Source organism: Coturnix japonica, chromosome 1 (assembly GCF_001577835.2).
Source record: "Coturnix japonica isolate 7356 chromosome 1, Coturnix japonica 2.1, whole genome shotgun sequence".
Taxonomy (NCBI): domain Eukaryota; kingdom Metazoa; phylum Chordata; class Aves; order Galliformes; family Phasianidae; genus Coturnix; species Coturnix japonica.
The window spans coordinates 152,868,664-152,883,621 of NC_029516.1; the positions used below are offsets into that span (position 1 = coordinate 152,868,664).

General features: G+C 46.7%; 1 protein-coding gene across 1 annotated transcript in view; it reads left to right on the forward strand.

The window, feature by feature from the left end:
• The first annotated feature begins 4,425 nt into the window (after positions 1-4,425).
• The window catches only part of LHFPL6 (LHFPL tetraspan subfamily member 6), a 133,289-nt gene continuing 122,756 nt past the window's right edge, over positions 4,426-14,958 (forward strand). The window contains exons 1-2 of the mRNA XM_015851901.2: positions 4,426-4,540; positions 6,152-6,706. Of these exons, the coding sequence (XP_015707387.1) occupies positions 6,322-6,706 (385 nt within the window). The 5' untranslated portion in view covers positions 4,426-4,540; positions 6,152-6,321. The remainder of the gene's footprint in view (positions 4,541-6,151; positions 6,707-14,958) is intronic.

The following is a 14,958-nucleotide window of genomic DNA, read 5'->3' on the forward strand; positions in this document are numbered from 1 at the left end:
GGCAACGGGACATGAAAGAGATTATCAGGAGCTCATTTTGCTACAGCTGCTATTTGGCAAAGTGCAGTGCACCTGGTGGCTTTTATGTAATACATAATAAGTAACAATGCTTTAAAAATGAAACAGCTTAAGGAGGGTTTATTGCACATAATAAAGGATATTTCCCTTTTTCTCATATTGATTGATACTTCACTTGCAGGTGTGTCCAGAGATTAGAAGTGAGGTTAACAGCAAGAGCAGTAATTCCATTGAGACATTCATGCTTCACAGGCTTGTTCTGTTCGTGAATTTTCAGTGACGTGATTCGTAAAATTCACCACCATTAGAACAGTCATAAAGATAAATCCTAATCGTAACGTAGCATTGGAAAGGAACAGAAGAAAGAATGTTTTGCCCAGAGCTCAGTTGTTAGGCCAGGATTCAGGTTCAGATGTGACAGTCCTGTATCTCTGGAGTTCACTTCCACCCACAGTAGAAAACATTTAATGTGTGTAACTTGGAAGAGGCACCACATAGGGTATATTAGGATCTAGCAATTTGAATTTGTTTTCTTACCTTCCCCTGGATGAGAAATTCGCAGGTGTTAGACTTGAGGTGCTACTTTTTTGCATGATTAGTTGTTGTTTTCTTCCTGCTGCTGTGACAGAATTTAAAGTAAGTGTATTAATTATCAGATAGCTCCCCATAATACTCGTCTGCTTGGTTTTCAGTGACTGTATTTGAATAATTGAGTTGACTTTCTGCTGCTCCCAGTACATCGCCTCAAGTCTATTGTTGTGCCTACATCTTTCTTTTTCATTTAAAATCGAGTGCAGACATGACCTGAAGATCCAGTTTTGTAAGGTGCTCGGAACCATGAAGGCACTATCGCTCTCCTACAGACCACACAAGAGAAAACCAGATGGTGGCCTGTGAAAGAAAAGCTTCTTTATTTTTCTTTGCTTTTTATTCTTAAAGATGGAAAAATGAGATGGAGGTTCGCTAGCTGTTTCATTTTCCTTGGAGTTTAGGAACACACCTACTCCCCTATGGCACTTTATGTGACAGTGGATTGTCTTACAGGATATGCTGTAATGAAAGATTCTGTGGCTGGGGCTGTGATGTGTATATTAACTGGATTGATTTAGGTGCAGTGACAGGATTTTCTCGCTTTATTCTGCTGTGCTGATTAGCTCCATCCAGTCTGTAGGGCCCCAGATGTAACAGCAGCTTAGTCAATGGATCAGGGAGAAGAGAGACGGTAAAATCTATACGCATATTTTCCCGTCTCCCTGCTACAGCAGTTTTCTGACAGTGTGTTGGAAGGCGTTTGATCCGGTCTGACTTCAGGTGGTGCCAGCAGCGGGAATTCCACATCTCATATCCCTGCCACCAACTTGGAGGCTCTCTCAAAAGAGGATTCCGTTCAATCTCAGAATAGCAGAACCAATTTTTAAATCAGCTGCTATTTCAGAATAGACAAGGCCCCGGGGATCAGGACTATTATCCCCCTGTGGCGCAAGTGGTAGAAGTGCCGCTCTGCTACACAGGAGGCTCGAATCCCGGGGGGTTGGAGGTTGGACTCTCTAAGGTCCCTTCCAACCTGCACGAGACTATGATAATATGATATGATATGACTGCTGCTATCGTCTGCTCGGAGGTCTCAGCTTTTGTGGTTGTAGGAAAGATCATGGGTCCAGAAGCACTGTGCAGTAACTCCCTTCTTATTTCAGACAGGTTAGATATGAGTTGAAATATTTTGGCTTTCGCAGTAAAAATACATCTTAGCACGACATTCCCTGAAAAGACAGGAAATGTTGATATGGTTGAAGCATGCTGAATTGCAAACATTAGGGAAAAAAAAAAGGAATAAGAATTACATAAACATGCAGTGTGTTTGTCTTTAATCAAAACAAAGCTACTTGTCTCTCTGACAGCAAACGGATGGAGAAAGAGATGTTATTGAAGTGGATAAGCCATGTGGCCAGCTTGCGGGGGCATTCAGAGACAGTTGGCAAGATAAGATGCTTCAGGAGAGATGCAGAACTCTGTGTGCAGTCTCTACGAGGGAACGCAGAATGGCAGCAGTTCAGGGAGTGAATATAAAGGCCATATAAGGGAAGTAAATGGACTGCTGTAGAGACGCCATTAGCAAAGCAAACACAGACTTGGGGACCTTGGCATATACCGTGGAAGAGATAAATTGCATGAATAAATGCATACTTGTTTCCTTCTCCCTAGATTTACAAAGTCGGACGTAACCTAGAAACTGTTTACATGTGTGCAACAGAAGTTTTTCTGTAGTCATTTTAACGCCAAGCAATTTCTACCCCTGTCTAATCCCAGTGCGCTTAACTTAGACACATCTAACGTTGTTTCATTGTAACCAAGGCCTTGGGCTAATGAAAGAGCACCAAAATGATTCTTTAAGCAATTCCAGATTTAAGACAATACTTTCTCCTTCTCTCTCTTCATGCCAAGAGCACAGTTCCCATGGTGGTAAAAGGGAAGCAGGAGGTGAAACACCTGAGCGGGGCTCTGGCTGGAGGCACAAGAGTGGTCAGCATCAAGACACTCGCAGAAGCAGAGCTGAGCACTGGGGCATTTTGTAGTGGAGGCTTGGAACCATGCAGAACTGGTGTGAGAGGAGAGTGCTAGGAAGGCATACTGCAGAGCAGGCTCCAGTTCTCACTCCTAGGACAGTCACCCACCCTTTGGGCACAGCCACGTTCATGTTCTAGTGTGGCTCACTTTCAGGGTGAGTCTCCAGGTCATCCTTTGCTCAGTGCAGGAATGAGTGCGTTGGGTGGATGCTATTCAGCTGGCACTGGACAAGAAGACAAGGCTTTAGAAGGGCATCTAATGGGTCTTGAGTGCCAGAGAGACTTAGGATGGTGCAAATATACAGGAAACCATGTGGAAACACGTGAATATCCATCAGATCTTCAGCATCAAAAAACTTGCTGTACAGATGAGGCAGGAGAGTAGAATAAGATGATCTTCAAATTCCCTTCCAGCCCAAACCATTCTGTAATTCTGTTACTGGGTCAGGCTGATCTCTAATACTTGTTAACAAGAAACAGCCTGTGTGGGTACAGCTGGGGGGCTGTGGTTGTTTTGGGGGTATGCCTTTATTGTCTTCCTTGTGAAGCACATCACTATACGCACCTTCTAGCACCAAAATTGTATTGTACAGAATCACAGAGGTGCAGGGGTTGGAAGGGACCTCTGGAGATCATGGAGTCCAACCCCCTGCTAAAGCTGGCTCCCCACAGCAGGCTGCATCCAGAACAGAATCACAGAACATTTCTTTTATTTGAAGCACTTTTTTAACCTTCTTCTATTTGAATCACTTTTCCTTAAGGAATATGCTTGAAATGATAGGATGGAAAATGAGATTTTGCTAGATAATTCTCAATCCATTTTTTATCCTTTGAGAAAATATATGTTTTCATAAACGTTCTGACTTTAAGACTTTACATTACAGGGCAAAACCAGAGTCTTTTAAAAAGGAAAAAAGGAAAGGAAACCACCAAAAAACCCATCCAACAAAGTGGCTTTGTAATTTAATTCCGAACATGACTGTTGTTACTACTAAATGGTGTAAACACAGACTGAGTGCAATAAACCTCGCTTCCATTTAGCATTAATAATATTAATGATCGGTACTTAAATCACATGTGATGTTCCAGGACTGTAAAAGAAACATTACCAAAGAGATTTTCCCTGTCTGGTGCCGACATAATTTAAACTCGGCATAAAATTGTCTTCTGTTGGAGGGAATCTATTGGCGCTGTAGGGCGGGGAGGAAGAAGCAGAAATAGGAAATCCCAGCGGAGATCATCCCTCCTCGCAACCCCTCCCCAAAACTTTCCCACTTTAGACCCCGGTCAAGGCCTGGAGGCTCCCACCCCTCCGCCCGACCTCCTCTAGCCCCGGAGCTGCTCGGTACTCTGCTCACATTGCCTCTCGCTGTAGCCCAGCAGCTCCCTAACTGTCGGAAGCAAATCGCTGGCTCAGCAGCTCTCATGCACACACACAGACACACGCACTGCTCACACACATACCACGCGCTTAGCCCGTATTTTCCCATGTAAAGGCTGCACCCCCCTCTCGTTAACCCTCCCTTCCCGCCGGCTTTTTCCCCCTCCTCAGCCCTCTCCCCCGTTCTCTCCCTGCCGCCCCCGGCCTCGGGGCGCCACGTCCCCCCCCGAGACCCCCAGCCCCGCCCCGGGACGCCTCGGGGAGGTCCCTCTCTGCCCCTCGCCCCCGGCCCCGGCCGCGGCGAGTCCCGCCCGGGGAGGCGGCGGCGGGGGGAAGGGGGAGGAGAGGCGGCGGAGCGTGGTGCCTCCCGAGGAATCAGACGTGCGGAGAAGAGAGAGAAGGACGGGCCGGGTTGGTGCGGGGTGGGTCCCGGTGCCGGTCCCGCCCGCGTCGCCTCCGCTCCGGGACCGCAGTGAGAGTCGCTTGGGGCGGCCGCCACCCGCCGGCCCCGCAGCCGGGCCCCGCGCCCATGTGCTGCCGGCACCCGGCGGTGGCAGCCCCCGCACCGGGCGTGTGAGTAAGTATCCCGGCTCCTCGCGGCTTCCCCCGGCCTCCCGTGCCCCTCGGAGCCCAGCCCTTCCCGGCTGCATCCCCGCACCGCCAGCCAGTAGCCGCGTCCCTTTCCCGTTCCACCGAACTCTGCGGACCCCCTTCTGCTCCCGGCTCCCCGCTCTTCCCTTCCTGTCCCGCATCCCCTTCCCCGCTGTGGCCCCCGTTCTTCTCGGATCTCCCCACCGCTCCGCACTTTCCGCCCCTTTCTCCCGTCCTCTTGCTCCCTTGCTCCCCTCTGTCCCCTTGCCCGCCCCTTGCACTCCGCAGCCTTCTCCTCGCATCACCCCGGCGAGCTTCACTTCCCGGCCCCCGCTTTCCCTCGGGGAGCCCCGGAGCTCTCGTCCGCCCCCTTCTACCCCGGAGCGGAGGAGCGGGGTTTTGGGGCCGGAGGGACGATCCCACGCCCCAGAGAGAGAGAGTGTGCTGGGCGTGGGCTGGCAGCGCCCGGGGTGCGGAGCGGAGCTGCTACCCCGCGGGTTAGAAGGGTCCTGCCCCTATATCCATCCCGATCTCGTCCGCCAGTTGAGGGAACCATCTCCCCCAAGTGCCGTGACCCACTTTGCCGGAGACGTTTGGTGGCACGCCAAGATGCGGGCGGGTCCTTCCCCGGGAGATGCCTGCGGAGGGATGGAGGCGGCCCGTGCCCCGCTCCAAGTTTCTGTCCCCGGGGTTCGGGCTCTGGCAGGTTGGAAGGTGTTCGTGCAGATGGGCTGTGTCTGCTAGGAGCTGAGCGTGTGCTCTTCGGGCCTTTCTCAGCGTTATGGGAGAGACTTCTCTTTTTCTCAGTGTTTTAAAAGTAAACAGAAGTTTTGTGTGGTGCACATGCTTAATTTCACTTGCAGGCGCTGTCTCTGCGTTCCCTCCTGGTGCAAAGGAAGCTTTAATTTTATTGCCTGCGCGTTAATTGAGTTCACTGATTGGCGTCTAATCACGCTTAGAAAAAAAACGCCCTTGTAAATAGCCATTGGAATTCATTTATAGCAACTGTGAGAGATGAGCATAAATTTACAGACACAGTTGAAGCAGCAACCCAGAATGGATTAAACAAGAAATATACCCCAACCTCTGGGAAACAGCTTTCCTGAAACAGGCAAATGCATTGCAGAGCTGGGAGGCTGCGACTTGTCCGGGAGGAGCAGGAGCTAAAGGTGCTGGGTTTGGACTGGGAAGAAGCAAAGAGGTTTTGTGTTTAATGAGGTTTGCTGCTGCCACAGGGGTCTGGGATTGAAAAGCTCTAAGCAGTGTGAATGGTTTTGCATGGAAACTGTGAGGCCATGCCTAAAGCACGTTGCAGGAGGAGGGATGAATGAGACCTCGCCTTTTTCTCTATCAGCACAGGGAAGGTGAAGACGTGCCGGGGTGAGAGGTGAGCAGGGAAGCCCTGGCAGGGCTGCACAGCCCACATGCCTACCCTGCCCCCCCTTAGTGATGCTAGTGGCTGCAGGAATGGGACAGAGATGTATGATGTCTTGATGAGAAGTGCTGGAGGAAGGGAAGATGCTCTGGCACATAGATAAACTCTTTTAATGTCAGTGTTACTGAACTTGGCCTTTTCTCCTTTCTGCTGTTTAATCAGGGACCTTTGTCTTCATGATGGGAAGAAACATCCCCCTGGCTTTTAGGATCCGAGCTTCTCCCACTGTGAGGATTTGCCAAGTCTGAGAGACTCTGGATTATTTCTAACGTTCTAAAATACAGAGGGGCTTTCTGTCTCCCCATTGTGAGGGGCTTGGTGCAAACGTGAAGATGGCCTCCAGCCTCACATGTGCCGGCATGGTCTGGGCCCTTCTCTCCTTCCTCTGTGCAGCGGCATCCTGTGTGGGCTTCTTTATGCCCTACTGGCTCTTGGGGTCTCAGCTGGAGAAGTCGGTTTCCTTTGGCACTTTCCGGAGGTGTTCCTACCCAGTGCGGGATGAGAGTCGCCAAACGACCATCATGGTAGAACAGTGCGGCCGCTACGCCTCCTTCCAGGCCATCCCCAGCACCGAGTGGAGGATCTGCACGGTGGTGATGGGTCTGGGCTGCGGGCTGCTCCTCCTGGTGGCCCTGACAGCCCTCATGGGCTGCTGCGTGTCTGAGCTCATCTCCAGGACCGTGGGCAGGGTGGCAGGAGGCATCCAGTTCCTGGGAGGTAAGTGCTGCCTGCTTGTGCTGTGGTGTGGATCTTCACACTTAATTTGTATGGGTGTGGAGGCTTTGGGAAGAGGGAGGTATGAGGCAGACCACTTGGCTTGGCTACTTGACCACTGAGTGGCTGTCTGGGTGTTGGAATACAGCCCAAAGGCTTGTTCTCCTACTGCTGCTCTTGCGCTGAGCTCCATGCCTAGCTGTTAGATGACCTTTGAGAGCTACCTGAGAGGTTCAGCTCACAGAGCTATCTGAGCTGAAGACAAGGAGGGAATGTTTATCCCTGGTAGAGGAGGCTTGAGGAGGAGCCCTGCCAGGCTGCTGGCTCCACTCTGCCTGGTGGGGTTAGTGGAGGCTGCGGTCTAGACACTGCGTAGGAGAATCACCTCCCTTTCTTTTTTTAGCCTGTGAATTGTATGGCCTTAGCCATAGAGTGTTTGAAGGGTATGAGACAATAAGCAGGATCCTCCGGCGTGTTTTTTATAGGGCTGTTTTCCCAGTAAATCATCACTCGCCCCTGTCATCAGTGACACGGGGCTTGGTGGCACTCACAGTCACCTCATGCCACTTGGTGTGCACTGGCCTCTGTGAGGGGATGAGTTTATCTGACCAGGTGCCAGCATTTGGGCAGCTATTCTGGGCCCATTTCCTCCCATTTCCTGCCCTTCTCCCCCCAAACTGAGGTGCACTCAGGTAGGACAGTGGGTTCCCATCCCACATGCAAGATGCAAACACAAGCTGGGGTGCAGCTCAGGGGACACAACCGAGGCCCTGTAAGGGACCTGTGCCAGGCCTTCAGCTGGGTGGTGTCAGCATGGCTCCCTGCTGCCGGCCAGAAGCCCTGTTTCTGACTTTTGGAGCGTTTTCTGCACTTTAGAGCAAACTGACCCTGTCACTTTGCCTTTCCCTCAGCGCTGAATTCCTATGTTTAATCTGGCTGACAATTTGAAAACACGGCAGCTGTTTGAGAGTTAACTCTGCTGGAAGCTGCTGCTTCGAGAAGGCTGCTTCATTATAAAGCTCCGGTCAGGCAACCGGGGCGTGGAGAGGGTTTTCAATTCAGCAAAGCTCTGCAAGCCCACGCGGCCTGGCTAGTTTCACTGAAAGCCGTCACAGGCTCTGCTTGGGCTTTAACCACCCCCTCCTTCCAGTTGCTGCTCTGCTCATCTGGTTTTAATTTGTGTTTGGTGGTGCTGCGTGTCTGGGTCTGGTTACAGCCACCATAGTGAAACATGGACAGATGGACAAGGGGACATGGGAGGTGTTGGGGACCCTACACTGGGATGTCAGTGTGGGCCAAAGATGTAGGCTCTTCATCTAGGTGTCCTCCTGCTCAATGAAAACCCTTCAGACTGTACCATGGCCACTCATGTAACCACACTGCATCCCTTCCCTCCAGAAGGGAGTGAGCATCTCAGGAGGTGACAGTTCAAAGATATGTGAACCTGTGATGGGAAATGAAAATTGCCAGCAACTTTACTCACAGTTCAGAAATTATTTACACAGCACGTCCAATTTTCCCCTCTACTGGGTTTTATGGTTGTTTCTCATTTCACTCAGCACTGCTGGAAATGTGTAAGAAATGAACAAAGTGAGAACCCTTAATTTCTTAACCTGCTTAAAAACTGTCTGTGGGGACATCTGAGAGGGACCAGGTGGTCAAAGCCCGTATTTTGGCTGATCTGAAGGCACGTATGAGGGTAAATATCAGATCCTTACATCCTTCATCAGGTCTTCATCTGCTATCGATCAGTACAGCTCCATTGTTTAAATGACATAACTACATTTACACAGATGTTGACATTAGGCACTATAATCATTAGGTTGTTTTAAGTCAAACCGTGAGCTGTTGGGGTTATTTGCTATACAGGAATGCGGGTCTTTGTTCCCTATACAATGGTTTTAGGTTGAGATATATACCATGAGGTGTGTTTTGACTATGGCTCAGTGGCACTATTGTGATTACCACTTTAATTGGCCTCCAGCTGGAGATCTAGCCAAATATAACCCTCAAAAATATTTTATTTTGGGTTTTAAAGGACCTTCTACCATCATTATTGCGAAGGAAAAGCCTGGGGGAAAAAATAAACAGTGCACTGAGTGGTGCCTTTAACTCGTGTAATGTTCCATTCCTTTCCCTGTGTTTGGGCAAGGAGATGGGTAATGGTTTCACTTTCTGTTTCTTCTTGTCCTGGTCACCTGCACCAACACAGCTGCTGCATTCAGTGGTAGAGGATGAGTGTTTGAACAAACTGCTCTTTTCTTGAAGTTAGAAAGCAGCTTAGGTATGTTCAGTGTAGCTGGTTTAAAGTTATAATGGTGTTCTGCTAGTCTAGGATCTAAGTAGGTTTCCCAGTGTGGTTTAAAATCATGGATTGATGAGGAGCTAAGCCAACTGGAAGTGGTGTATAATGGGAGCCTGTGGGTGGGTGAGATATAGGCCGCCCCATGAGTTGCTAAAACTCACTTCATCCAATACTGGAAGTATTTTTACTGCCATGAAAGGTGTCAGAGAAGCATGTTTACCAGAGGTGCTGAGCAAACACCCTGCTCCTCTTCTTCCAGCAGTAACGAAGGAGAAGGAACTCCAAGTAGGTCAGTGGAATAGCACCTGTGCAGAAGTAGCACAGCTTGCACTATCTGAACTGTGCCAAGGTTTTACAGCTGGGATTTCCCCAGCTGTATGTGGTAACTCACGCGAGGGAATTATTCATGAGTGCTTATGCCACAAATCTGCTCTTATCATAAAAATTGAATGGCAGAGCCTGCAAGAAACTGCAGGCCCGTGTGGACCCAGAGTGGCTCTTTAGATGTTGTTTGTTTTTGTGTACTTTGTATGTGCTCTTTCAGACAATCCTGTCTGCGCGGCATACATGTATTTTATGTTGACTCCGGGATGTGCTGAGTTTATGTTCCTAACAGAAAGGTTGCATCACAGTCTTTCCCATTTGCAATTTTAGGAACCACTTCCTTTCCCATGTATAATCACGTGGCAGCACTGTAACTGTTGCAGCAATTGCTTACATGAAAAACAATGCTATCTTTAGCTTCTACTAAGGCAATTTGGTCAACAAGAAGTACCCCAAGTCCAGCCATTTATTCAGTGGTCTGCAGTCCATGGTCTGCAAACTGCTGCTGCAATGTCTCAGCAAGATGCCTCATAAGCATTTCTGTTGGAGCGCTTTGACATGCTGACAACCCAGGTGAAAGTTATGCTGTCTGTAACCTCTTGAGGGCACAGTTATGTAGACAGATACAGTCTTCGCTGGTAGCGGTAAGTGCAGCATTTCCAGCTGGTTTACTTTGAATGTTTGGTAGATAAAGAGATATGAAATGCAGCTAGAACAGATTGCAAGGATGCATCTTTGACCATAACTACTGAGGACACAACAGCAGGAAGTGAAGTTTAACAAATCTGTGGCAAATCAGAGTCTATAATTATTGATCTTCTTTTCATTGTATCTTGGCAAGTCAATTCCACTTAAGTGAGGAGCCTAGAAATTTGCAGGTAGGCAGCTCAGATTTGACATGCTAATTTGGAGAATAGTTTCGGTCTGTGAATGCAGCGCAATGATTTTAAGAATGCAGCAATAATTTGAAGAACATAACGAACTGAAAGGTTAACCAGTTTTATGAGAGACGGTGGATTAAAAGACGCAAGTGTTGCAAGGATGGTCAATTTAAAGAGTGTTACGCTGGCAAGGTGAAGCTTTTCATTAAAATAGTCAGTGCACAAGAATTATAGATGAAATTTCCACTTGCTCAGAACTCCCCTTGGCTCTGCAGGAGGCCTAAGACAAGCTCAAAGAGGTTATGAATCCAGGGGAGCAGAGCATGCAGTGACCTGCTGACTTAGAGGCCTCTCTGAATCTGACTCTTTGGCCTTGATTTTGAGTGGCATATGAAAAATGAGCCCTTACTATCATTATGAGTAGCCGTGTGGCTTATACTGTCATCTTTATTACTCATCACTTGCTGTGCAATCAGCGTACAAGTTTTGCCACTCCTTTCAGTACAGAAAGAAGCGGTACATTCTTTTCCAATCCCCATTTCTCTATTTTGTTTCCCTTGTGTCTCATGGGATCTCTAAAACTCCTGAAACTATGGTCCTTTAATTGCTGGTTAGAAAATATGGAGAGCTTTTGAAGCAGGCAGTGGTAAAACGAGCATTTAGTTAGAGAAGAAGGGGATGAAGATTCTAGCAGCTTCTGATTTCACCTCAGGAAAAAATGGGGCCTTCTGGAAAAAGCACCATATAGGCTGCCCCAGAATTCTTATCCAAGTGTCCTGTGACAGTACTGACCATAATAGTTTCTGATAACCATCACCTGTTCAGGACTTCTGTATATGGAGAGCTGATTAATAAAAAATTTTCTATCAAGATGAGCACTGAGTGTGTTTAGCACTGTGGGACTGTGTGGAGAAGCTATTCCTCAAAGGAAGTACTTGAGGAAACAGCTAAAGAAATAAGAGGGCCTCTTGGGAGAGATGGAGTCCGTGAGACTAAAGGACAAGAAATGTGGCTTGCAGCCAAAGGCAGCCCACAGGCAAGGAGAATGAAAGCAGCCTTGGGTCTGAGATTAGTTCAGGAAAAGTCATTAGGGGCTTTGGTGAAGGTAGTTGCGGACAACTACTGAGGCTAGAAACAGTCAAGGGAAGGAAATGAACTGCAGGCAGTGACCAGTAACCATTATTTTGTCTGACAGCTGCAATGAGACTTTCTGCTTTCTGTGTGGAAGACTAAGGTCAGGATCATTTTCTGCCTATGGGGAGAGAGTGTAACTGGGGAAAAAATAACAGGGAGAAAATGAGCCTTGGTGGGGGCAGGAAAGATGGCCAAGAGACTTCCAGGAAGTAAATGGTTACCCCAAACCCATTTGGGGAGAGTTCAGGTATGGGTGTCTGTTTCTATCCAAAACCAAGCAGTATTCTTCCCCTCCAAGTTTGCTTCTCAGGGCTGCTTAACACGCCTTTCCACACGTATTTCCCTCTCTTTCATCTCATCAAACGCAAAGCTTCAGTGACTTTGCTGTGCTCGTGTAGACATGTGACAGGGCAATTCCCATCCAGGGTAAAGACGAACTGCATGCTGCGTGGTAGGTATTAATCCAATGCATACATGCACATGTAAAGGCAAGAGGGGCATGTGGAAGGAGCGGATGCCTTACCAGAAGCTAACAGAATAAGAGCAAAAAAGGAACATGGCACTGTTAAATGTTATTTGTGAGTGATTATATGTCATGTTGTAGCCTGATAAACTCAGCAGTAATAAGGTCAGCAGAGAGCACTGTGACTGTTTAGACCGAGGTCTGCCTTAGCATGGGTTGCAGGACAACTGTAATGTAATTCCTATTTGAACAAGAGTATATCTCTGAGGAAAAACAAACAAACAAACAAACAAACAAAAAACAACAAACAGCCCATCTAGTCTGAATTTAATTCCAGAAAAACAGGGTCTTCATAAGTCATTCCAGTGGTAAATTACACTGACTGCTTTTCCTCCAGATCATTAATGCAAATATTAAAAAGTGCATCACAAGAATAGATAACTGCAAATTCACATTTGCTTAAGGATCACTGAAATTAGTCCTTTAAGATCCACCCATTTACTTTCTTTTTTAAATCCATTTAAGCTGTGCTGTATTGTGCCTTCTTTACTAAAACCTGTCTAGAAGCAGCTTCATGGCATCTGTGTTTCACACTATCGCTCCAAATTTCTATAGGTATCCACTAAGAGATTAAGTATAGTGTTTTGCAGCATCATCCTTTTTTAGCTTGCCTGTGCTTCCCTTGACTTGCTGAACTGCCTCCTGTGACTGCTAATGCTAATGTTCAGTGCCTGCTTCCCAGCACTACAAGGTGCCTTCACGTGCTGTCACAGTGCACAGGTCAAATTCTTGGATTGGAGTCCAGCTGAGAAAGGCTGGGAAGTATTATTGTTTGGGAAGATGCTAAGAACGAGGGAATTTAGAAGGTGATGTTATCTTTAACAGATTTTGTAGCATATGTTCCATTGAAGATTAGCCAGCTTTCTCTCAGCTGTATTCAGACAGAAAAGAGGAATTAAAATATAAAACAAATGCAAAACAAAAGATGAACTGATGGAATATATATTCCTTGTCGCTGTCAGTTTGTAAATTACATTAATTAGATTTTTGTTCTCTTAGTCAGGTGTAGCCTGTATTGCTTAATTCTTTTATCAGCACATTGCTGCCAAATCTGACTGGAAGGGAATTGAGGTTAGCAGGTGCTTGTATGCAATATGTGGAAAAAAATAGCAGGCTCTTAGATTCGAAACAATCCCCTTTCCTTTGACTGCCTTCCCTTTGGTTGCACATGTCCTCCCTGAAGCCCTAAGGGCTGCTGACCCTGCAGATCCAACAGCACTGCTCTTTGCACAATCTTTCCCTAAGGAGTCCAACTGAAGGAGATCCGAGAGAGTAAATGTTGCCATTGAAGCTAACACCAGCCATTGTAATGGAGCAGGTTAGCAAGCAAGATTACATAATAAACATTACTGGTCATAAAGTACAGAGTAATTAGCTCTGAGGACGTCACTCCTGTCATCAAGGGCATGAGGAGCGTTGAGCAAGCAAGGAGTTGTAATGCTCTTGGGATACTGGAGATGCAACCTGAAGAAGACAAATGGTGCTGGGAGTAGCCTTCATAGTTATCTGCCTCTGTTCGTTCTGTCATCAGCCAGTTGAGATGTCTTAACTCTTCTGGTATTCTGGAATCATACTGGGGAAGCAGCAGGGCCCTTATCAACTACAAATTTTCATGTGTTCTTTGAAATCAAGGACATTCAATGTAAATTGCTGTGCTAAATATTCCTGTCCTAAAGGTAACGTTATTTGATTGTGATGTTAACCTAAAATGGGTGTGGATCCAAGGTTGTGTCTGCTTGAAGTGTTACCCAAGTGAATCAACTGGTCTGTAGTTAACTGTTCTCTGAAACAAGTGTTCTGTTTTTCTTCCTCCCTATTTATATTCATTCCTAACATAATTTTCAGCTAAACAGAGGGAAAGAAAGAAAAAAACATGCTAAGTTTCAGCCTGGAGCAAGTTAGATTTTAAATACCTTGGAAGCACGATTAAAATGGAAATGCTGATGTGTTAAAAAAATAATAAAAGGTGCTGCTAAAATATGGAAAGACTTTCTTTTCTTTTCTTCCCTTTCCTATTGATGATGAATAAAAAATGATGTTTTGAATATTGTTGCAGCTGTGTTGGGTTTCAGCGGGTTTTTACATTAAGAACAACATTTTTGATCTGTAGAAATCCTGGAGTGCTGTTTTATTTATCTGCAGAATCAAGTTTAGGCTTCTCGCTTTTTATTTTCTGCCCTCTTTTATTAGAAAGAAACAATAATACTCAGCACTTCTGTGATGCTTTTCATTTCAAAGGGCTTTGCTTGCATAACCTAGTGAAACTTCAGGAAATGCAAGACATGGGAACAAATAATCTATTTTGCTCGTGCAGCCAGAGTGAACTCTGAGTTACTGCTCTTCTGATCCTCTACATTTATATTGATTAGAGCTGAATCTGGGTGTTAATGATTTCATTTCTGCCTTGAAAGATCTGGCTTCGTTTGGTTCCTGAGCTCTGTGAGATATTTGAATATTGCTGGGAGCATCAAAGTGTTGCAACGCTTTCCAGTGCGGATGAAGTAATATTCCCCACAGAGAGGACAGAATAGTTCCCAAAGGCACATTTTCCAGGATTTTGTCCGGTCTTGTGTTAAATGCTTTTATTCTCTTCTCTCAGGAAACACAGCTTAGTAGGCATTCTACTTGGAACATTTCCATGATGTCCAGCCTGCATTTTCCTTTCCTTGCTCACATCCCTTTACTTCTCCAATGCACATTTTTATCTCCTGACCTTTGGCTTTGCAGAGTAGAATAAGACAGTTTTCAGTCTCCTTCATCACCTGGATGAAGACAAGCACATGAGAACAACCGAGACATTGTTTCCATGCAGTGGTGTTGGAAGGAGTGTGGCTTAATGAAGAAACATGGAATATATGCATACCACCTAAACATCACCCATAGCTGTGTGCCTTGTGGTGGCCATCATGTTGGCTGTTTCTCTGCTCAAGTATTTCTTTTTGCTCGTTGCAATATCTTGGTTGATTTTAGAGATATTAAGCTTCCTCTGTTGCTCAAGTCCAAGGACCTAAGTGGCATTCAGTCTGTATGGAGACAGCATTAAGTTGCAGAGGACCAAGAAGGGCACACTCTCCTCAGTCTTGGGATG